At 37.3% G+C, this 24,582-nt stretch overlaps 1 protein-coding gene across 1 annotated transcript in view; it reads right to left on the bottom strand.

Moving 5' to 3' along the window:
* Positions 1–6,475: 6,475 nt before the first annotated feature.
* The window catches only part of LOC311211878 (vitellogenin-1-like), a gene marked incomplete at both ends in the record, with an annotated part of 42,543 nt that continues 24,436 nt past the window's right edge, over positions 6,476–24,582 (bottom strand). The window contains 16 exons of the mRNA XM_084290864.1: positions 6,476–6,594; positions 9,297–9,458; positions 10,665–10,824; positions 10,931–11,025; positions 11,469–11,566; positions 11,985–12,171; positions 12,878–13,013; positions 14,236–14,374; positions 14,849–14,991; positions 15,920–16,126; positions 17,135–17,371; positions 18,214–18,270; positions 18,354–18,965; positions 19,631–19,803; positions 20,665–20,884; positions 22,557–22,701. Coding sequence (XP_084146990.1) covers positions 6,476–6,594; positions 9,297–9,458; positions 10,665–10,824; positions 10,931–11,025; positions 11,469–11,566; positions 11,985–12,171; positions 12,878–13,013; positions 14,236–14,374; positions 14,849–14,991; positions 15,920–16,126; positions 17,135–17,371; positions 18,214–18,270; positions 18,354–18,965; positions 19,631–19,803; positions 20,665–20,884; positions 22,557–22,701 — 2,890 coding nt within the window. The remainder of the gene's footprint in view (positions 6,595–9,296; positions 9,459–10,664; positions 10,825–10,930; positions 11,026–11,468; positions 11,567–11,984; positions 12,172–12,877; positions 13,014–14,235; positions 14,375–14,848; positions 14,992–15,919; positions 16,127–17,134; positions 17,372–18,213; positions 18,271–18,353; positions 18,966–19,630; positions 19,804–20,664; positions 20,885–22,556; positions 22,702–24,582) is intronic.

Genomic DNA, 24,582 nt, shown 5'->3' on the forward strand with positions numbered 1-24,582 from the left:
ACTCAGTCAGTGATACAACAGTGGTTTCCACTTATTTTCTTACAAGGATTGAATGGGTTGAACAGTCACCTGAGATGTGAGACGTAGATTGAACACTGGATTCAGACAAATGAAAGTTAGATCATGTGATACAGGTAATCATAAGAGACGATTGGAGCACTATGAAGCATGCTATAAGGATGTCCAGATTGGGATCAAATGGAAGTGGTACAGCTGCATTACAGAGTTTAATGGTGAAACAGCATTCAGAGATATCAAGATATCTGCAGTGAGTCTGAAGTAATATAAAGAGGTTAGTGTCTTGGTAAGGTAAGCATTTTATTGCTTGTTCCAGCCCTAGCCTGAGTTTGCATCAATCTCTTATGCTCATAGTGAGTCTAATATGTATACCATCTGCAAAGTCTCGTGGTCATGAACATATTTTGAACATTAATAGTTTTGTTTGGATCATGTAAGCAGGAATCTGTTGAATTCTAGTGTTAGCTTATTCAGCTCAATTTCTTTGTTGTGTTTCTTTTGATGTAATTATCTTTTTATCAGCTGATGAGAAAACAAAGCATCAAAATGTCTCTTGCTAGAGTAAATTTTCAACCACACAAGAGACAGATATGACTGTTGCTAAACAAGGCACTTAAACATTGCTTTATGTAATGTCTGTAAATAACACTGGGTTACTTCAACTTGCAAAGATTAAGATGATATATGGACAAAATAATGTGCAAACAAAAAAAAATGGAGATCAGTTTGAGAGGTGCTAGTCACAACATTTCATGCATTTCTCACCACTTACTGTATTTTGAAATTCATTTCATTACCAAGAAGATTTTAGGAATCATGAAAGTGCTCTGAAGCTTCAGAACTAAAAGAGCCTGTGATCCATTTCTCCAGTGAGATAAAACAAGGATGTGGCAAAAGACCATGGGTCATTATTTCAGCACCCTAATTTAGCATTGTTTGTTATGGTAACCCTTGCAGAGTTCATGCAGGACTCAGGTCTTCATGGTATCTGATTATTCTTCAAAGTATCACAATCTGCATTAAGGCAAAGCCAAATACAACAGAGAACGTGGCTATCTAATAACAGGACCAAAGCTGACTTATGCGCATCCTGATGAGTCTCAGTTAGCTGCTACTGTGAAGAATTTTGGTTTCATTTAGCCTCAATTAGGCAGATGGCAATTGGAGTAGTTCAGGGTAGTCTACAGAGGTTTTGGATGTTCAGGCTCCTTATGGGCTCTGAACTCCATCCTTTCCCTAACATTAAAACCTCACTTTACAATGACTGTGTCACACATGTCCCTGGCCTGGTTTGTAGTCATAGATGACTGAAAGGTAACAGAGAAGGAAAACAGTGAGAAAAGAGAGAGAAAGTCTGTAGAACTCTGAAGGCTTCCACAAGCTGATGTTTTAACATAGGGTACAATCTGAATTTTAAAGCTGCCTGAATAGCTTCCAGTCTGGGTGCACAGATACAGAGCTGCCTTCTTCGCCCTGGCTCAGGGGTTGTTTCTGCAGGTTTGATGAAGGGATGCTGGGATGCCCACATTTGTCCTCCATAGAGAAGCTGAACAGGCCAGTGTGCAGTGATAAATGGGGAAAGAAAACTCAGGTGGTGGAAGAAACAGGCTACAGATAATGAAGGGAAGTGCTGTGATCAGATCTGTCTATATGTGTATATAATTTCTTCCCCAAATTCATCTGAAAATAAACTTAATAATATTAGGACGTATAAGTGCTCAATGTGAATTACAGCTAAGTGAACCACAAGGGAAAAAGCAGAAAAAACAGATGTCTTTTTGTGCATTAAAACATTTTGAGGTATCAAAATAACAGCCTTTCAGACTGGTTGAAGAAGGACCATAAGTACGCTTTTTGAACATCTTTGGATTTTCTAGTAAACTGTTCTCCCAGCCCTGCTTGCAATATAATTACTGCCTATCCAGCAATAACAGAAATGAGAATGTCTTAGGCAATGTCTTTTTCCTCCAGAGACAATGTGAAATGATGCTCAGAAAGGTACAGAATTGTAATGTACTCACAGGAAAAAACAAAAACAAAAACAAAAACACATAGTAATCAAGTGTGGAGGTTAGTGGGAAAAGAAACACTACCTCAAACCTTGATTAGAATTTATATAAAACTTCCTGGAATGTATCAGACCTATAAATAAACCTGAAGAGAGATTTAAACTGCTGCTAGTAAACAAATAAGCCTGTAGATGGCATGAGAGACCTTGAGATTCAACATACAGACCAACCGCTAATAGCTACTCTCCTGCAACCTTCTGTGCTGTCTCTGGTTTTAGCTCTAACTATCCTATATGCTGGATTCCCGAGGTTTCTTATTCATCAGCTACACTTAGATCCACACAGTACATTCATTTTTAGGGACAACTAAAGTTCATTTAATAACTCATTTAAACGTGCTGAGTAAAAGCCTGGATCTGTTGAGTTTAACCATTGACTTCAGTGGGGTTGGAATTGTACAAGTTATTTTTTCTTTTTTGTTGGTCATACTGGGGAGCAGGCATTTTGTTTCCAGGAGGGGTCTGATATTAAGTTTTATCTTTTCCTCTCATACTGCAGATCCTTTCTCCAGGGCACAACGACAGCTTTCCTGAGAGTCACTGTGTCATTTAAAATTAGTGAATCAAAAGAGCCTGGTCTGATGGACAAAAGGTTTGTTGCCTTTGTCTAGGATACAAAAGACTGTATCTCCAACAGTTTTTTGCCTATCTTACTGTAATAGCAGGATCCGATTCTAGGCTTTTATGAATAATCCACTAAGGTTTAACCAAAGCTGACCATGAACAAATTAAGTGTGTATATATATATATATATATATATATATATATATATTTTTTTTTTTTTCTTTTGGTGAATGCATAGTTATTTTACAATTGGATGAATCTGAAAATGAAAACCTTCAACCTAGCAATAAAATAACCTAACAATAAAATATACTCATGTGGTTATGAGATCTAGTGGAAAAATTTACTTTTCATCTGTAGAATCACTGAAGAACTTGCAAAAGGCATATGGGACTATAAATTCATATGCATTTCTGACTCCATCAGGTAGGTAAGTAGTCATATCCTTCTGATGCAGAAAATGAGGCACGGAAATCCCCAGCCTCATCCAAAATCACATTACAGAGCTGTATAGGCAGAATTAGGACTCAAGCCTTGCCTATGCTTAGACCTGTATCTTTTTTTATGGCACTCTTTTTTTAAGCAATACCAGAGTGCATATATATTTCTAGGCTTGTTTTCCTTGTTTACTATGGTAAAGTTCAAAGTTCATTAATGCGTATCATTTAGAAGTACTAGGAATGAAAAGTAGAGTGTATAAAAGCTCAGCCTGTGAAATATACATTTTAATACTTGGTTGGCTATGTAACTGCATTATAAGATAGGACAAGCATGATTTCTAAGTGAGGTTTAAATATGGACTCTGCATATCCTCCCAGATGAGTTGGAAATGTCTATGTGGTGCATAAGAAACTCCAGAAGAGCTTTTTCACACTTGTACTGTTAATGTTCTTAATTCTGTTGGCACGATGGGGTGATTGTCAATGTTTTGCTTTGCTGTGCCTGGTGCCAACCTCTGGCTTTACTAACTTTCATTATGTTTGGATTTTACAGCTGCAACATCAATGGAGTCAGTCACAGGTATTCAGCTGCCTCGGCAAGAGGGCGCCAATGAACAGGAACCAGACAGAGATGAACGCTGCCCCTTAGAGATGGAAACAGGAGGAGCTGCATCTACCCCATGCCCTGGACAGCCCAGGTGTGTGCATAGGTTTTGCTAGTGAATGCTTCCCCTCTGTCTGACCCTGCACCCAAACCTGGCTGTGTTACTGGTAGGGTGATGAGGCACAGATTCCTTGGCCAAGGTCTGCCATAGGGGACATTTTTATCTTTCCTTCTTTGTGTCTGGGAGAGTGTATGAACAGGTGTTTCCTTAGGATTGATGGACTCAAGCCACAGCAGGCAGCATCCTGCTGGTGGGGGCTTTGTTGTCTATTAATAGCACAGCCAGTGGAAGTGCTAACTGAGCAGCTTCTGCTGGGGGAGAGGCACATGTGTGTGGTTTTAGCATGTTTTTCTGCCATCAGCAGGAAGAGATGTGAAGCCACTCTGGTGGCTCCTTTTAACTGCTGAGACACTGGAGATGCCTTCTTCTCAGTGCAGGAGCCAAAGTGGTGCTTTGCCAGGGACAGACCTTACCTAGCATGCTCAGTGGTTTTTAAAACTGTACAGGATGTATTATATATCATCATTGTAAAAGAGGTTAATTTAAGGCCATTGATCAGGCCTTGAATTTTTTTTTTTTTTCCAGTGAGTTCAACAGATTGTAAATTGTTTCCAGGAGAAGGCATTTGCCTTTATGAGTTGCTTGTATTTTTGGTACTGTATATCCCAGCTTGATCATTGTTAATTAGTGTCATGCTTCTGTGTTTTATTGCAAGCAGAATTACTTCACTTACTAATGGCTCTTTGCTGCTGCTAAATTCCTATTCTAGTAGTTGAGCATGAAAGTTAATTTTTCTTCCCTCACTACATTTCTACACTGCCTTTGTCTTATCTGAAGTGGTTGACTAGCAAAAGTTTCTCTTTTATAAACAAGTGGATTAAAAGGAAAGGTGTTGGATTAAAGGCGGCAGACTCCAGTCTGATCCTATGAAAGTCAATGGCAAAATCTCCCATAAGTCACAGTGAAAACAATACCAGAAAGAAAAGGCCTCTCAAGGTGTAATATTAGTGTGATTTTAAAGAAAAGTGGAATGTAGTATTCTTTATCACTCTTCTTGTTTGCAGCTACCTTTTTTTTTTTTCCCCCAGTATAGCAATTCTGATGAGTTAGCAAAACAAAGCTTTTGTACAGGGAATTTGTACAGGAAAAATTACAAATAAAAGCACAGTGCAAGAGCTCATGCTATTGGTCTGAGTGAGTTTGAACATGCTTGACAACAAAAAAAGCTGTTGAATAGAGAGAACTGGCTATCTGAATAAAGCCCCAGTATGTGTGAAGGCTCTCAAACACAATGTGTAGACTAAGTAAAGCCTGAGTGAAGGGGAAGGGCCAGGTAGCTCTCTTGTGCCCTCTCTATCCCTGAACTGCTGCTTATCCTCAGGAGGCTGGGAGAGTACTCAGTACGCTGAGGAAAAACTGCATCTTGCTTAATTTCAAGCTAGTTTCAAGTTGCAGTGAGAGATAGCAAGAGGAGTACTACTTTACTCGTGTTTCTGCTCTTGAACAAAAAGCACAGAAAAATGTTATTCTGTAATTGTTCAGCTATTTAGTCTTCAGTCCTCCTCTTTCTGATAGCTCAGGTTTTTAGTTAGGAAAAGTATTTTCTTTAATGACAGCTTCCTGGCAGCATTTGGGTTCAGCGCTACCTTGCCCATGCTAAGGCTTCTCTTGGAAGAGTGTGCTAGCAGCTACTGCCTGTTATGGAGCACATCACAGCTCACCGCACAGCTGATTTGTGTTCAAGGTAATATTGTGTTGTCACAGGGGGTGTGAAGGTGCCACCTAATCTTGCTCCCCAGGGTGGGAGGGAATTGCCTTTCTGCATAGGCCTAGTGAGAGCTAGCAGACTGACACTCCACTAGTTAAACACAGTCTGACTGTCCCTCTTTGCTTTATTTTAGCTTTATGATGCTATTGATCTTACATTTTTTTAATATATATATTATTTTGGGGGGTATTTGGAATACTACCTTATGTGTTATTGTTCCCTGAAGTTTTTGAAAGCATCATTTTCATAGATACACAATAGGAAATGGTAAACCAAAAAAAAGAAAAAAAAATCCTATTCATAATTTTAGCTCATGAGGTAACAGCACATCCATTGAAATTTAAATCAAAATGGGGACTGTGTCACACACTATAGCTCTCTGGAAAGCTACAGTGGGAGTCTAGCAGTCCAATTCATTCCTTTGTAGAATGTACTAAGGCTAATGGTCTTGCTGGGAGTAAAATGTATTTTTTGCAGAATGGTTCCAAGAACAGACTTTGCTTTTTACCATAAAACATAAAAGAAAACAAATGCTTACTGTGTCTTTAGTATGCTAAATATGAAATTCTCTACACAATGGAATGTTAGCAGTAGCCGTAATCATGTTTTCATTTCATCACCTAGTGAACATAATTTTAAGAGAGGACTGCTGTAATTATATTTCAGATAAAAAGAAGCAGAATTTCTGGATAATATTATAGTTGGTCTGATTGTTTTGTTGATAGGGAAAAATAAAGCCAGAGTACACACGAAGACTTATTTAATGAACAACATATTTATTAAGCAGTGCAGACTGTACATAATGCATTTGACTTCGGATGCAATGCAGTAAGCTTACTTTCTTCAAGCACATTTCTTAATATTTTACTACAACTATTACATTCCTTCTTACCTGACCAGGTATTCAATTATTTCTGTAATACGTCTATAGCACAACACTAAGGAATTTAGCTTAACTACAGTCGCCAGTGCAGGTACAATCAATGTCTGCATCCACAGACTCTACAACATCCTCAGATGCAGATTTCTTATCACTGCTTCTCTGCCATTCCAGCAGGCTTACAGCAGTATCTGTCAGAAGAGCAAAGCCATTGTTAACGAACATCAAGCAAATTAACGCATTTCATGGAAATACTGTTTTGATGGCTGCCAACTCCCTCATCAAGTAAAGAATGAAAGCCTGCCCCCACAACTGACATCTAACTGACTCATTGACTTGGAGCAGGATTTTCATCCATGATATAATTACTATAATACTTCCCTAAAAACAAAATGAATAACGTTTCATGAAGCACAATGACAACAGGCAGAAGCCAGTAAAAGTGCTGGAGGAGGTAGCCACTTTCAAAGTAAGACCACCTCATACCAATATACATCAGCAATCTCTTTTTATGTTATTGCTGCATATCACTGCATATTTCAGCTGATTATTTGTCGAAGTTCATCTTGAAGGGTAAGCCCTTTGGAGAATTTTCAGAGGTTCATAAACTTCTAATTAAAGTTTCCCATATATTGTGAAATCTGACAGAGCATTGTCAGTTGCAGTATTAACCTTACCACACTGCTTTATCAACAGCAGCTTGAATAAGCCATATCCTTTAATGCTGAAATAATCTAAATAGAATGATAATATTCATCCTCCCAATAAATATTCTTAGATAGTTGGAGGTTTATCATTGCAGCTGGAAGAATATTAGAACATCCATTTAGATTAAGTTTGCATAATCAGAGTGGGTAAAGCTTTCATAATTTTACTTCTATTTGTTTTATCCCTCAGTTGATCAATATATTTTTAACATACCATCTCTTATTACAGGGAAATCTGATATTGCTGGGTTTGGGTCACTTTTTGATCTCCTGGTCACTTACTGATCTCCTGAAATGCTCATACCTTCCTTGGGTGAATTACTGTCCAACCTGAAGCATGGTAGGTTTTCTTTTTTTTTCTTTTCCATAACTACTTTGAAATTTAATATTTCCCAGAAACGTGCTTGAGATGCTTTTTAAAAAATGCATAATATTTTCAAGCTATGAAATGAGATCTGCTATGAAAGTCTAAGGTCTGTTTTTTACATACTTTGATTCTTGTTATGCCTGAGGGTACTCTGTGGGTCTGTCTATGTTCATATCTATGTAGGAAACAGTTCCCTGGGCTAACTGGATCATGGCTGAGTAACTATCATCCATATAGGTAGGACTTGTGGCAGGTTTGAGATGTAAACTGGTATACAGATTTAGACATGGAATGAAATCAGCCTCAGTCAGGATCCTAAGACTATAGGCTCACTGATTCGAGGACAACAGGCAATTTTGCACCCTTGAACTTCATTTTATCCTTCTGTCAATTGTGACAGTGAAAGAGTCCCTGTCTTTTGAGACAGCAGACTATCAAGTCTGAATTCTCATATAAAGAGCTGAGAAAAGGTTTTTGTCCTGCGTATGCAAATACATATTCACATCTTGGGAAAGATGGGGATTTTCTTTTTGTTGCTTCTCCATGTCAAAGAAAGAAAAAGGCCAGTTTTAAGGGCTGGCCTTGTATTCCTATTGAGCCCTAGCCTGAGGAAAAGCAGTCATCTTGCTAAAAAAAACTCAAATGGCATCTTTTCCCTTCCTCCTTCTCCTCTTCCAGATAAATAAATAAAAAAGTCCTTGATTAGGAGTGCTGCTAGCACACTTCCCAGCCTCTGGTTCAGTAAATGAACCAGAGAAGCCTGCAGTTGCTGTAAAAACAGCAGTGGCTGAGACAACTAACATTTTTTTTCCTTCTCTGATTTTCCTCTTTTCTAACACATTTTTGTGAGAGAATAAGACAGCTTTATTACAACCTAATATTCTGAGGCAGTGAGTGGCCTGGGGTGATGACATTTGAGAGATAAAGACTTGGACACACAAAAGAAATCTGTGAAACATGGATATGACAAGATTTTGGAAGGCTTTTTTTTTTTTTTTTTTTTTTTTTGAGGTGTCTTTTCATAAAAGGATGCATCTGGCATCTATTCTCTTCTCATAGAGCTATTAGAAAATATTAGCGTACAGTACCTATACACTATGTGATCTATTAATTAATTAAAAGATTTAGGAAAGAATGCACCAGAAATATGTATACATTCAAGGCTGGATTCTCCTCTCAAACTTGTATAACTGTACTGCAAATCTGTGCTAGATGATGCGTTGCATCCTTGACAAATTCGTATAAGTGAAAGAAGAAAAAGGCTCAATATTTTAAAAAATCTGGGGCACAAGTATGTCTGTATAAAATACATTCAAAAACAAACCATTTTTTGGAACAATCTAGAGAACATTTCAGCAATGTGTTTTTTGCTGATGTATTGCACAGTGGCATAGCATGGCAGCCTAATCACAGCAGTCATGTCACACTACTTGACTGACTTTCAATTGCCTTGCTTGCCCTGGTCTACACAAAATTGCAGAATGTAATGTGCATAAAAAGACTTACTGTTGCTTATCACAACTTTATGGAGATCCTGAAAATGTGGGAAAAAAAAATATTGATCTCTGCTGCCCTTTTTACCACCTCAGACGTTTTTCTCAGATGATGCTACCTGCCATCGCCTAAACTAGCTTTTAGCTAGCCAGTGCTGTCAGTGGTTATAGCAAATACTAATGGGATTAAAAACAGCAGCTCAGAGGGGAGCTGGAGCAATACAGGTTTGTGCGTGGCTGTGTTGTGTTTTTTTTTTTTTTTTTTCTTTTGAGTACTCTGTCAGAGCTCCTACAGTATGTGACACAGAAAGAGAAAAATATCATACCTTTTGGGAAACAGTGGAAGCCAACCTTAACCGAAGTTTTTTCTATTGGAGTACAGTCTTTCATACATTTCAGTACTGGGTCAACAGAATAGCATGTAGACTCCTCTCCATCAATAGTAGGATTTCGATTCAGCTTCACATAACTGCGCTGCAGTTTGCACCCTAAGAGGAAAAGGAAAGTTAGTTAAAATTGTAGAAATAAATCCCAATCGATCCTTGCAATAATAAAGGTCCATATTTTCTCTTCAGCTTTTATTAAAACACAGGTCCCTGACAAACCATTTTCACAGTAGCGAGGTTATCAAGATAGGATGATAATAAGTTGGGGGATAGAAGAAAGATTCTGAAAGGGGAGCTATTTTTAAAATGTAATTGCACAATATAACCCAAATGGAATCATGTATATCCAGTTTTTTAAAACTACATAATACACAGAAAATAACCTCTCATGTCTGAAAGCTATTAAGAATAGATACTACAAGCACAATGGCTACTTCATTGCATTAGGAAAAATGTCAACTGTTGTGAATGGATAAAAAAATGGCAGCATTTATATAATAACATCAAGGATAATTTTTGTATTGGATGATTTTTATAATGCTGCAATTATCTCACTAGAAAGGCATAATGTAACTTAACAGAATCCAAGCTATGACTCTGTTTTCTGACATACAGATAAGTACAATTCTACTGCCAACGAAGTCAAGGAGAAAACAACCATTAACTTCAATAAAGTTGTTTCAGGTCGAAGGTAAGTGGAGACCTGTGGAACAAAACCGTATTGATGTTATGGGAGACCATCATTATTCTTCCAGCTCCATGTGAGAGGAAATTCTTACTTTAGGAGTATTTCTAAATATTTCCCTGAAATTGCACCCTTGGATGATGCAGAACAAAAATGAAATTTTGAGCACTCTGAAAATTTACATAATCTTAAAATTTGACCTACGGCATTCATAGCATGTAACATCTTTTTTTTAAATAAAGTCTACAGATAACAGACAAAACTGCCTTGTCTCAGTGACGAAAATCACACTGATTTCAGCTGAGGCAAGATTAGGTCTGATTTTGCCTCTCCAGGAAAAAAGCTACTCAGTCTAAGAAACTATAGTAGAATCAATTATTTAACATTGAACTGCACATGATACAAATGCTTTTGCTGTATTGTATATTTGCTGTGCTCATAGGTACTGTTTTAAACAGTTGTTAATGAAGTTACAATGATTATATATTGTGATTGTCTTTTTTAAAGTAAAAGATATATACTGCCTTTTTTTTTTTTTTTTTTTTTAATCCTTTCCAGTTATTGGCAGAAGAAAACTGAAATTGTATTCTCCCCAAGTATAAATTATTTTTAGATCTACTCACCACCAGAACAGGTTTCTTCTAGTAATACCCATGAATGAACAAAAGCAGAAGAGCTGTGTGCCAGCTTATGATTTGGCATTAGGAGTTCATTGTGCTTTTCTCTGTCATTATTTCCACAAACTCCACAGGTCTTTCCTCTCATCCATGCAGCAACAGTAACCTATAAAATAACACACCTTTGTAGTGAATACTGGAGTGCTTGTCTGTTACATTGCCAAGGCACTACATGGAAAGAAAGTAGTAACCTTGGAAAAAAAGCCCCATACCTTAAGGATCATTCCATCAAAAGTTACATTCTTCAGTCCATGTGTTGGAGCTTCCACAATAACTGTTGCTCCATTTTTATAAATTTTAATATTACCTGTAAAAAGATAGTTAATCATCATAAGGTGATGTGTTGAATTTTAAATTAATGGAGGAACTGAGTAGCACAAAATAAGTTAGAATGTCTTTTCCTTCACAATCATTGACACATCAGCAGGTCATTGTTCTGCTGCAGTCGGAATGTCTGTTTTGTTTTATTTTGTGAGAGAGAAAACAAGTACAAGCCTGGACATACTATATATTTAAGAAAGGGGGTTATTTACCCTTCAGTTATACTGAGGAAAAGTAAGACTGCATCTTCTATGGAAAACACAGGATTATAAATGAATAGAAATATTAAGAAAGTCTCTAGTTTTTCTTCAAATTAATCCCACTTGTATTTTCTTAAGATTGTGTTTCTTCTGTGAAATTTGTAAAAGCACAGTCTTGAAGATATTTAGTTTCTAAATCAGACCAAGAAAGGTGAGTATAACAGTTTACCTTTTTCATATTCAGAATCTCCACTGTGTAATAGTACTGATTCTTCATTGCATGCCACAAGGAGAGATGAATTTGCTGCAGGACAGATTGTGATGTTGCTTGAGGGGGGAAAAAAAAAAAAAAAGCTAATGGTTAATTTAAAATGTGAAAAATAGAGATACCCGTGACCACAGCTAGCAAAGAACCCATATGAACACCTGGATTTTGAAAGAATGACTGAGCTGCTTTCATTTTTAAATGCAAAATTGATTGGGACTTTGGGTGTTGAGATTCAACCTTTAAGGAAAAGACAGCATGGGGTTTTATGGAGCAGGTTATCAGATGGTGACTGTGTAACCAAAGAAAAGGGCAACTAAAACAGAGTCTCAGATCAGGATTCCTCCTGGAAATCCCATCTTTCCCCAGATATCCTTCTGGAAACTAGTTTCACCTAAGAGTGAGACATTTCCCATCTCCAGACTAACTTCCTGAAGTTTTGTATTTAATTCTTGCAACTTCAGGATAAATCACACTTACGCTGAGCTTGTATTTATGTGAACCTCTCTTGAGAAAGATTGGGGATCAACCTTTCTTGTAGTAATGATGAATCTTGGGTGTTCAGTACAGTCTTGGGCCACTATCAGGTTGCAGCTTTTATTGAAAGAATATGTATGGCTCATATGATCAAACGTTTTGAAATCTCCCCTGCTGATTTCACATGTAGCTACAAAACAAAACCGGTAAAGAAATGACAGATATGACAATGGCATGCATAATGCTGAAAAGTACTGAAGGCTGCCTCTGATTGGCACTACCCAGCAAAAAAAAAAAAAAGAAACTTGAACATCTCCTTGGCAGAAGCTTTCAATGTTTCCAGAGTCTGTAACACCAACAAATAGCTAACAGATGTAGGCTATATTAGTATTGATTTTAATGACATACTAAAAAAAAATCCTCAGGCTAGCAGTGATTAAAACATACCAAATTCTTGAGAAATTAGACATAGTAATGATGACAAAAAATAGTTCATGTTTCCTGCAGAAGTGTTAGATACCAATCGTTTAAAGCTCATATGAATCCTTTTTGAAGAAAACAAACAGGGCAGAAAATTCATGATCTGTCTTGTACCCATAAACTGATGCCTCTTGATGAAGAGATGGCACCTTCTAAGAAGGTGCCAAAGACAATCTCTACAGCTTGCAGACAGGAATGATTCCTGAACTCTGAAGATTTACTTCAATGTGAAGTCTCTTCATTCACCTGCCAATAAATGTGATTCTAAGTGATGGAATGAGCTGTTGAGAAAGTAGAGTTAGAGACACTAATCTTCCCTAGAAGACCACTACAAAGAAAGACAAGTCCAAATCATAGCAGAGGATGGATCTACAAACATTGCTTATTCACAAGACAAGCATATCTGCAATATTTACATTGATCTTCTTGTGCTATCTGTGAAGCTATTTCAGGAAAGACATTCCAGGCAGTGATATCTTGAGTGTTATAAGATGAAGATGGCCCTAAGGGCAAAGTGAATGGCATTCGGAGTCCCTGATAGTAGAGCGTTACCTGAAAAAGTAGAAACGAAATAACATTAAGATAAATTGAACCATACTACTCATGACATCACTGCAAACAAAGAAACAAAAAAAACTCCTAATGAAAAAAAATTATCCTGAAGATGTACTTATACAGTTGCTGTTGTGTTAGTCTCTACAGGATTCATCCAAACTTCAGGCTTTTTCTGAGGAACCATTGTCTCCTCTTCCTGTCTCACTTCCTCACTTTTATGAAAAATTGTTAAGAACATTGGAAAGTATGAAATACAGATGAAGTTTAAGTGATAATAAAGCACATTCTTAAAAAGTTAGCATTTTAAGTAATAGTTTGATGGATTAGTCTGGAAAAGTAAACAGCATCCAATACAAGTTGAAAAGTGGCACGATGTGCCATAATGGTAAGATTCCCTACTGTAGATACAAAATACATTTACCAGGACAATCAACTTGATGCCTAATGTGCCTACTTCTTTATTATTGCATAATAAAGATCCTGCAATACTAAAGCACCACAGAAGGTTAAAGACATAGTAATTTCTCTGTTTATGAATAGCTAACTGTTATTAATTTACCGCAGATATATAGGGGAAATCTGTCAAAGCGGTGCACAGAGATTTTGTGGACAAGGACCAATTGATCAGTGGGATTCTGCAGATCCAGCCTGTGCAAGCTGCTCTGAGATTTTAACTAAATGTTTCAGTTTAGTTTAAGCAGAGTTGAATTTGTGGCTGCTGTAACTTGCTCAGACCTGTCTCATCAAGTGTGGTCACTGCAGCTGTGGGACTCAAGCACAAACATAATTAGATGCTGCACATTGTTGCAGCAGAGTGCAAGATGTTCTCAAGGCCTCCATTATCTGCTCTGAGGCCCCTATACATCCCACAGAACTAGTCATGCTGCGTAAAATGAATAAAGCTGTGAGTGCAAAGCAGTCATATTTGAGGCAATTTGGGCCTAACCACTACTCTCAGCATGGAAATAAAGTATTTCACTACAGAGTTTGATTTTCAACTTCTGCTTGTTGCTACATTGCACCAAAGCAGTACAAAATCAAGGAACATGTATTTCAAGACCAATGTAGTTAGGTATGTAGCAGCTTTTCTGAAAGGGTAGGGGTCACCTTTTCTCTCTATCTTTTTTTTTTTTTTTTTCCTCCCCTTTATATAAGCATCAAAATGTTATTAGTTGAAAATCCATTCAAGGTAATGAAAAAAAATAAAATGGACACATACCCCAGGAACTTTAATTACTGTATCAATTGTTCGTGGAGAAGTTGCAGCTGCCCTTGCTATAAATTCATGAGATGGATTTCTCTGATGTGCCTCTGAGAAGCCCAACATGAGTGCTGCACCAGGAACGTATTGCATGAATCTGGAGAGAAATAAGATGTGACAAACTCAGCTCCAAGAGCGAAAACAGACATTGAAGGATGAAGATTATTGGCATTTCTGTAAAATCAGGGAAACAATGGGACAATTAAAGAAACCATACTTTGGATCAAATTAAATGGTTGATTCTATCCAGAAGAAAGACGTTGTTTTTATTTTGATCATTTAAACCTTTGTTAAAATTATTATTATTTTTAATTTTTGAGACTGAATTGGACATTTCAAGGCCATGAGCCATTTTGAATTGAATATCAAATCATTTAATAAGGAAAATGAAATTAAGCATGTCAAGTTTTAAAGTATTTGAGGGATATCTGTTAACATGAAACATGAGGGGGAACTAGAACACATTCACAAAATACTTTTGTACCATTGAACTGTTTCAATCAGTGCTTTTATAAAACGAACTAGTGTAGAAAAAGAAACACAAAAACTTAGGAAAGAACAAATTACATACGTTGTGCTTGTCTTTTTTATCCAGGATGGAAGATTTCCCCACTGCACCTTCAGCTGCATGGCTGGCTTCCTTGCCAGTTGGCCTGTGGTAGCCATGGCTGCTATCCTGTAGTCCCGGCATTCCTTGCCCCATCTCAGTCTAGCCTTTACAAGCAGGAAAACAGACACCAAAATTTCAGAAAAGAATCATGGAAGCATGTTTGCTCTTTTCAAAATACAAGTTTTTCTTCTTTTATGAAACTTTGCATTGATTCTTTATGTTCCTACGTCTTGTTTTCACTCTAAATAGGCTCAGATTTGCCATAATTTCAAAAGATTTCCTTAAACTTGGTAATTTAATAATCTTTTTTTTTTTTTTTTTTTTTTTTTTTTCTTTCTGGTAGAAGTCTGCACTAAAATTTCTATTAGCCTTCCCCAATACTTAACGTCACCCTACTTATTCGATGCTGAAATATCAGGTTGAATTAGTTAATTGCTGCTGCAAAAAGCAAAGGTTTATAAACTGTTATCCAAAGACCTGTTTCCTAGAAAGGGGCTTGGGAAGCACAGCACAAGGAGGGGTAGGGAAAAAAAAAAGGAAAAAAATGGAAAGACGTGTAGTTTAACCTATACTCTCTTAATAATAGCCCATTATTTAACCTTATTTTTTTCTATTATTTCACATAAATCCTAAAAAATGGAATGCCTTTGAGTGATGAATCTTCTGAAGTGAATTATGGAGCCAGCCATTCCCAGACAGGCAAACTCGTATTGGAACAAATAAATAGATAGTAATGAAGCAGTAATTTTTTCAAACTTTTAAAATATTTTCTAAAATACTACAGGTAATATTTTGATGTATCTTGAAAATCAACATTTTTTGACAGATTTTGAAACTTTTTCTTTTTTTTTTTTAATTCAAAAGGATGGTGAAAGGAATGGATATTCTCTGAAATTTCACAAAAGTGAAATATATTTCAAAATATGTATGTTTTCCCTCCTTGGACCTCCTAATCAGCAAGTGCTCTGGGCTTATTTAAAAAAGTGTGGGCTTTTCAAATGTCTCATTTGGCAAAGCTGCCTGTGTACTTACCTGTGCTTTCAGAGGTAGTATTACAGCATCAGCACATGCTTTCCAATTGGTTTCAGCCAGCTGAACCACAACTAGTTGCACATCAACTTTGGCAGCATCAGAACGAACATATGCTGTAGCTTGATAACCTTGATTTCTGTTGTCACTCCTTACTGCCTGTGCCACAATCGTAATGCCAGGTGGAATTACGTCTCCCAGGAAGTTGCGCTGAAAAACAACCCCCAACCATCTGTGCTTAAGTATTTCACTGTATTCACTAGAGAGCCTGCAGTCCAATTTATGTATGCTGGTAGCAGAAAGCATTCCTCATCATTCATTTAGTTTATGGTGCGTCTGTCAATATCCTCAATACTTAAGAATAATTTTGGTTTCAGTCTTAATGATTTCATTAACACCAGGAATTTACAAAGAAGTGTTTGCTTTGATAAAGAATCCAAGATCTTCCAAATTATCTTTTTATACTTAAGATTTTGCACATTATTGCAATACTCTAAATAGCTGCCTACTGTATGCTAGGTATCTTCATAGTGTTATACACATTCACAATCTATTTTACTATACAACAGTTCCTTCAAACAAGTTGATTATTCTGAAATCCTTTGTAGTAGCAGAGTTCCCAGATACATTGCCAGCATTTGCAAGGCTACTTGTGCTGTTATGATAAGTAGATACATTTCCTTAATACAATTACAGAATACCGACTGTATACTAAAAATAAAGATGAACAGTGCTTAATAGGACTTTATATTTCTCAATCAGTAATGATCATGGGTATTCTGATTTTAGTTATTCTCAGCATGCACTCATGCCCTCTAGTCTACATCTGAAAATAATTAGGAGGCTAATAATTAGGAGGTTTAAAACAGAAGCTTTAAGTTATACTTATTTACTTCCTCCTAATTTGCATTTTTGCTTAGGTAGAAAAAATATATTTCCCCTTTATAATCTCACTCCCTTTATTTTTTTTTATCATTTCCAAATCCAGGTTTTCACATAGAGCTAATGGCTTTAGAAATTAAAGAAAATGTAATCAAAACCCCAAGACGAAAGGAATTTGGAAAAAATGTTTACAAAGGAAAAGAAATCTCAGTGCACTTTCAATTTACAAACTTGACTACTTCCTGGTCCTGCCTACTTCAGCTCATTAGAGTGCAACCACGTCTATAGCTTCTGATCAGCAGTTAGCAAAGCTTGACTGTACAGTAAAGATACTACCTCGTGAGTCAGGCTGGAATCATGGTTATGGTGAATGCTGACTCCTCTGCTCATGTGGCTTCTTCTTGAGCTGTGCCCAGCTGTTACCCCGTGGTGGTGGCTGCTGCTGCTGCTGCTGGTGCCACCTGTGTGACTTCTCCTGTTGCTGCTGTCACTGCTGCTGCTGCTGTTGCTGTGGCTGCTTCCTGACTCCGAGGAGGCTGATGATGAGCTGCTGGATCTCTTCTGTTCTGGATGCTATGAAGCAAAAGTAGGTTAATAAGGTATGGTTTGGTCTCTAGTTTTATATTTCAGACATCAAAATCAGAGCTCTCAACCTCCCTGTAAAGACAATTCAGACATAGCTAGCATGTGACTTTTACTATTATAAAGCAAACATGAAGTACGTTGGGTAGGGATGTGGATCTGAGGTACCTGTACCTTTCAGCTTATAGGAAGGCCATGTAGACACTGATTGCAAATTGCAACATCACATTGTCTAGATCTAATGTCAGGCAAAATAAAACTGACACTTAACAAGTGTTCAAACGTGTGCGTTTTTTTTTTTTTTTTTTTAAAGAAATAAAAAGAGATTACCATTTAATTACAAAAAACGTAAATCATTTTCTTTTTCATAAGCAGGTAACACTTACAAAAGCCACATTATCATCCTTCTAACACAGACTTAAAATACCTCTGTGCCATAATACATACTGAACCTGCTTTCTGATTCCATCCACATACACAATGATTTTGCCTTTCTGCTGTGATTGCTTAAAAACTGTGGAAACAGTCATTCCTATTGCAAGGTCCTACCACTTTATAATTATCCCATGGTCTCTGTTAGCTGTCTTGGCTGTACTGTAATGAATCTAGCCCAAAGGTATCCTGACTGAAAAACTGAGGGCTGTTAGTGCTGCAATAGAAGGATGTAGGGCAATAGTTGGTATTTTGTTAATAAACCTACTTATTTTGTCAATGATATTATTGGACAATATGGAATGAACAAGTAAAATGAACCAAATAAAGTGCTTCAGTACTATGCTTGATCGTATCAATTACGGCCACCATGGGAATGTGTGATTGAATAAGGTACATACCCAATGGTTGTGAGCAGACCTGAAGCGGAGCCGGTATACTTTTGGCAGGTGACTTTCCTGGAAAATTCCAAAATAAATTATTACATATAGCTCAGTGAGGATCACCTCCTAGTAGAAGTCAAAGTAATAGAAAATTTTACCCATTCGGTAGATAAGTCGTAACTACTGTGACTGTTAAATTGGGACTTGTCATGTTTCGTTTCACCTTGTCTGTCGTATTTGCTGTGATGATAGGAAACACCAGTGCTTTCACTGCTGCTGGTGGTACCAGTGCTGGAGCTTCTGCTGCTGCTGCTACTCTGCGTTTTCTGTTTCTGCTCACGGACACTTCTTTCTCCTTCAGCAGCACTGGCATGTGGAAATGATGTGGTCTTGGACTGCTTCTTAGCCTGATGCCTTATACCAGATGCTTTGCTGCTACTGCTGCTGCTCCCCTTGCTGCTGTTGCTACTACTGCTCTTGCTACTACTGCTCTTGCTACTGCTGCTACTACTGTCTTTGCTACTGCTGCTGCTGCTTCTGCTACTGCTGCTGCTACTGCTGCTGCTGCTGCTGCTACTGCTGCTGCTGTCCCCAAAGGGGTAGAATTTCTTTTCTTTGGCTTTATACTGTCTTGCTTTCAGATTTATCTGGGTCCCTCCTTGTGATGCTCTGTTGTCAGAGTTGCTGCTGGATGGGCTGCTCTTTGTACTTTCAGCACTTCCACTGGTGCTGCTGGCACTGGATGAGGAGCTTCTGGATTTTCTTATTCCCTAGTCAACACCAATAGAAAAAAAAAAAGGTATACATATGTATTTATTTTGTTTCTGTGTCCCTACAGAAGGCTTTAAGTAAAATCAGATATAGAGGGCTATGAACCTCTCTGCTGCCTTAGAAGACAAGATGTGTACCTGAGATAGGATTCTTGCAATACACCACAATGAGGCTAATACATAATGACGTGTTAAAAACACACATAAATAGAACACTACCCTTGTGTAATAATAAATGTGTAGAAACTTGGTCATATAATTACTTGTAACTCTATGTTAGTCATAGCTATAGCACTATCATTACTATCTCAGAACAAGTTGTATAGGTCAGTGTCACACCTCTTTGCTACGTTGCAGTAGCTGGGTGGTACAGACTACCTTCTGGACACACAATGTCTATTTGGGGTCTTACATAACCATGCAAGAGATCTTCAGAGAAAATTACAAAACCAACCCTTCACCACATCTATGCCAAAAAATATTAATTTAATCAAAAGACTTGCAGAAAGAATTGTGTACCCAAAAGCCTGTCTTTATTTTCCAACTTTTGTTTACCATCTAAATTAATGAGGTTAAAGTAAATATAAATAGGCAAAGTAAGTATAAATAACCAAGCTTTGTGTATTGCTTCCCATAAATCTAGAAGTGGATTTTTACAGCAGTACCTGGTCATCAACAGTTTCATCAAGGATTTTCTTCACTCTTTTGACTGCCTCTTTGCTGGAAGATGCTTGTGTCTCTGGATCGTCAAATGTTACTAAACGTATCATTTTTGCAGGAGCTTGGTGCCCAGCTTGAATTGAGACTTGTATTTTTTCAATAGGTGCCTCTGTGTAAACTGAAATCACACAACAATTAGTATCACTGTTAGTAGTAGCAACTGAATAATAAAATAAACCAAATTTTGCTATGATTTATCCAGACATTCTTCACCATATATATATATTTGTGTGTGTGTGTTGAGTAACTTTTAAAAAATATTTCAGTAATAGCTAAATAGCTAAATAACTGGCAACAAGCGAATTTTACAATGTTAGCATAATAATAGGTTCTTTTGACGTCCATAAACAGAATGATCTTTTTAAGATTTATGTCAAGTGAATTGTGAATTGGATTGCTTAACCAGATAACACTATGGGTGAGTGAATCAGGCACTAGAAAGGAACTGAGGTTTACTCTTGATTTGCAAAGAAAGGCCCAATGGTTAGGCCTGATACTTAGGAGACCTAGATTCAGTGGCCTGCTGTGCTTTTGCTTTTTATGATCATGGATTAAGACATTAAGAACTAGATCCTGACAAGGTTAATCCATAATTCCCTTTAAGAGTCTGGGTTTTTAAAATGTAGCTACAGGACTCTACATCAGATCTGCTGCCCATGTCCAATTGCTCTTTGCTTACATCCCAAATCTAATGATTCAGGATGCATCAGACACGCTCTGCAGGTACAGATCAACTCTGCTTGATGCTGGCCATACAGAGAGGTATTGCGCCACATGGCCACTTGCTGGGAAAGCTGGGAAATGGTTGTCCAGGCCACTATATAGATAAGATACTATATATATACATAAATATATATATATACACATAAATAAATAAATAAATAAATAAATAAATAAATAAATAAATAAATATATGCACACATCCCCACCCATCCACCCACCCACCCACCACTTTCTTTTTGTGCACAATTGTATTTACCTGGCTTGAAGCTCATTCTAAGGGCATGTTCTCCAACTAAGTAGTAAAGAGGCACATTTTTGATAAATGCTGCATGTACGCTCTTCCTCTCAATACACACTTGAAGCCCAAATGTACTTGCATTGGAGCATACAGACCGAACAAATCGCTCCTTCCGGGAAGAAGAGTGTCCAAAGGAGAAGGAATTTCCTGATGAAACATCTTCTACAGACTGTCTGTCCTATTATATAATGCACACATCAAGTTAAACTGGACGACATTACAAGAAATACTTGTATGCTAAAAGTCCTGTTTCAGTAATAGATGCGTATATTATGCAGAAAGAATTATCCAATTTATTTGAGATTGCTAGGCTGTGATATAGAACAACTTGGTTTTCAGTTGGACAAAGGTATCAACTGAATGCCTTGATTAGACTATCTAGAGTAAAAGGAGATTCAGGCTGTAAGAGTGGAAAATTATGTCACAAGATAATTCTAATTTCTTCATTTTGTTTTCACAGAGTATTAAACTGTGTAAAAAGATTCTTGACCAATCTGAACATGCCGACTGGAGTTCTTTCTTTTGCTTTATTATTGGGTCAAACTACAAAACCTTCATCTATGTCCACACAAATTCTGTCTCACTTGAGATCTGACATGAATGTGAGAATATATTAACCAGACATATATTATATGTAAATTATATATTAATATATTAACTAGATCACAGAGATTTCCTAGATGGCCAAAGCCTATAAAATGTTCTAAATTTCCACTCAAAGATATGTAATTTACATGTAATAAATGATGTTTGCAGAAGAGTGAATGAAAATTAATTAAAATTAGAACCAAATCCATGAAATGAAAGCTATAATTTCCTGGAGCAGTGAAGCAAATAGCAAAAAACACGTAACCATGAGTTTTCTTTTCATACATAATGCAGAGTTTGAAATTATTTTTTTACTCAGTTTATCATGTCTCACAAAATTTCAAACTTGCATGAACCACGCAGAAAAAAAAAAGGAATTTTAATACTGATCCTTTCTTTCCAAAGGGAATGATAATGATACTGGGAAATGCTCTAACCAGTGTCATTTTTTCAGTTGCTGCTCATTCAAGAATAACAACAGAGTGATAAATTTTCAGGAAGAGCACGTAGGCACAAAGATCTTTGATTGTTCCAGGATATTGGAAACTGCTCCAGCTGATGGTACATTTACCTATTGACTTTTCCATATGAAAGTGCTGTACTCACCCTCTTTTCATCTCTTATCTGAAAAACCTTCAGAGTTGCAGGATGAGAATGAAACCTGAAGAGGACAATGTATTCCTCACCTCTGTCAGTATTTTGTTGAATGAATTGTCATGGTGATGCCTTCACGATGCTGCCCATCATAGAAAGCCTGTAGTGGCTTTTATGGAAAGTTGCAGCTCAGGAAGTCCTTTCGCTTGACACACAAACTGCCATCCATCCTTGAATCAGAGTGCCTATAGGCGTTAAATTTGGCTCTGCAAATTGATCACTGAAGCATCTCACGAAATATTTGTGGCTGTCCCAGGAATGTAATGATTGCATGATGGTTGTAAAGCATTTTAAAGATTGTGGGCCTATCCTGTAGATGGCAGTGTAAAATTAATTACCAAAGCAAATGTTCTTTTGTGTCACATGTCTGTTGTGATCACACTCCAGATTTTAAAATAATGCTTCCATAGGGCTATGTGTGTTATTAGATTGAACCTGACTTATTCTGTGCAAAGTAGCTTTGGTCAGACGTGAGTCGTACATTTTCCTATGGAGAAAAGAAATGGTCTCCCATTGATTAAAAGCCCCCCCCCAAAAAAAAGAAAGAAAAAAAAAAAGAATAGACACTACACATATATATAGCTATATATACATATAACTACAGTTACCCTGATGTTATCAGTCTCGCCTGATGCAGAATCTGAATCGAAGGGCATCTTCATTATGTCAGGCACTGCTTCAGGTTGAAGAACTGGAGTCATCTTACTAGCAGCCAAATCTTCAATATTTCGTGTAACAGCAAATGTCTTAGACCTGCAGAATAAACATTAAAGGGAACCTGTATTGATAAAGCACTGCTGAAGAAAAATACTGAAAAATGCCTTATAGCACATACTCAGCAACAAGTATCTTACCTGGCAAATTGCTTTACAGGTATTTAGAGCATCTTTCCTGCTAGTTGTATTTTCAAGAATGGCTAAGAGTGAATAAAGACATGGACCAATCTTGGGCCAGATATCTCACAGTTAGGCTTTTGCAATGAAGTGTTGAGTTTAAAAAAACTGTACTTGGTGGGATCTCCCTATACCTAATGGCTTAAAGAACAACCCACTTAGAAGCTGGGCTGTGGACTATGCTGTTAAATTTTTGAGACTCCTATTTTGAGTTTTTTTCCTTTTAAAATTTTAAACTTCTGTGTATTCACTGCTAAACTTGTTTCTCACTTCCTTTAATATTATAGTTGGAAAAATACTGTCATAACTTCAAAAAATAACGTGAGGGACTGAGGAGCTACTGAATATTATTTCCTGTTTAATATTTTTAACCTCAACTTGTCTCCAGCTTGATATAACTGCACTGGTACAGACCTGTGGCTTGGAAAGACATCACAGAGAGGATGTGTTGGAAGGTGAAGAGTGTACTTAGGTAAATGTGTTCAATACATTGGTTACAATGTTGTGGGGTCTAAGAGTATTAGTAAGGATTCAGGACAAGTAGCATAAGACTGAGACCCTCATGGCTAGATATCCTGATGTCCTGGCTCCATAACCTACATTCTTCACAGTGCTGTGACAACCATGAGTTTTGTTTCGGGTCACAGAAACATCTTGAATACTAAACATTTTTGACAGGTGAAAACCTATTTCCTTCAGCTAATAAAATTGTCCTAGCTCTACCTTATTAGCCATTTATCATAGCTAATATCCAGCTCAGAATTCCCCCCATACTGTTTCTCACATATGAAGTTGATCTGCCTGCCCTGGGGCTTTTGTGGTCCATCAATGGCGGTGGCCTTTGTGACAGTAAATGGAAAGATGATCTGCAAAATGGTCTCTATTTCAATATGGTCCACACTGTACTAGCCTGAGCAATTCCAATCTAACCTATTTGAAAGATGAATTTGTATTCATTTGATAGTGCTCTCTTCCTCTTGCAGGCTCCTACTGTGCTGCGTGCACTGTAAAGCACACAATTGCACTTCATGTGGAACACCTCAATAAAACGTGTGTCACCTGTGGGCTTTGTTTTCTTTTCCATCTCTCTCTTTTTTTAGATAAGGACATGACAGCAACGCTCCACGCTGGGTGAGAGGAGAACCTTGAAGAATGGAATCTGAAATAAAATATTCTCCCTAACAAGCTGAGAGGATAAAAGACAATACAAATCAACTTGCATTTCAGATGGCTCATCTGGGTAAAGGGACAAAAAGGGAAATGGCTTTTATTTTAATCCCATTCAATAATTCAAATGACCACTGAACTGCAGTCTGGGTCTCCAAGCAGAAAGCCCTGGGGTTTCTTTCCCATTTTTATTTTTTTAGGCATTTTTTATGCCAATAGTCTACTTCTGCCACCTAATGAAAGTAGAGGATCGATTCCTCCCTGTTGAGCACAGAGAGCCAACAAATGTAGCTGCATCACAGGTGACACATGTCAATGTCTGCAGAATCACACGGCACAGTAAAAATAGGCTACAAGAGCCAGCTCTGGTGCTTTAACAAGAAAAACAGTCACAAAGAAGGCCTAAAGCTATGGTATGAAAGAATCTGTTCTCTCTGATCCCAACACAAGGGAGAAAAAAATAAAAGGGAGAGTTTCCAATATGTATTAGTGTATTTTTTTTTTTGGATGAGAGAAGAAGCTGTGCTATAGTATAAGCCAAATTCACTGCAGGGGTAAGAGACAGCAATTCAGC

Source organism: Netta rufina, assembly GCF_964035555.1.
Source record: "Netta rufina genome assembly, chromosome: 8".
NCBI lineage: Eukaryota > Metazoa > Chordata > Aves > Anseriformes > Anatidae > Netta > Netta rufina.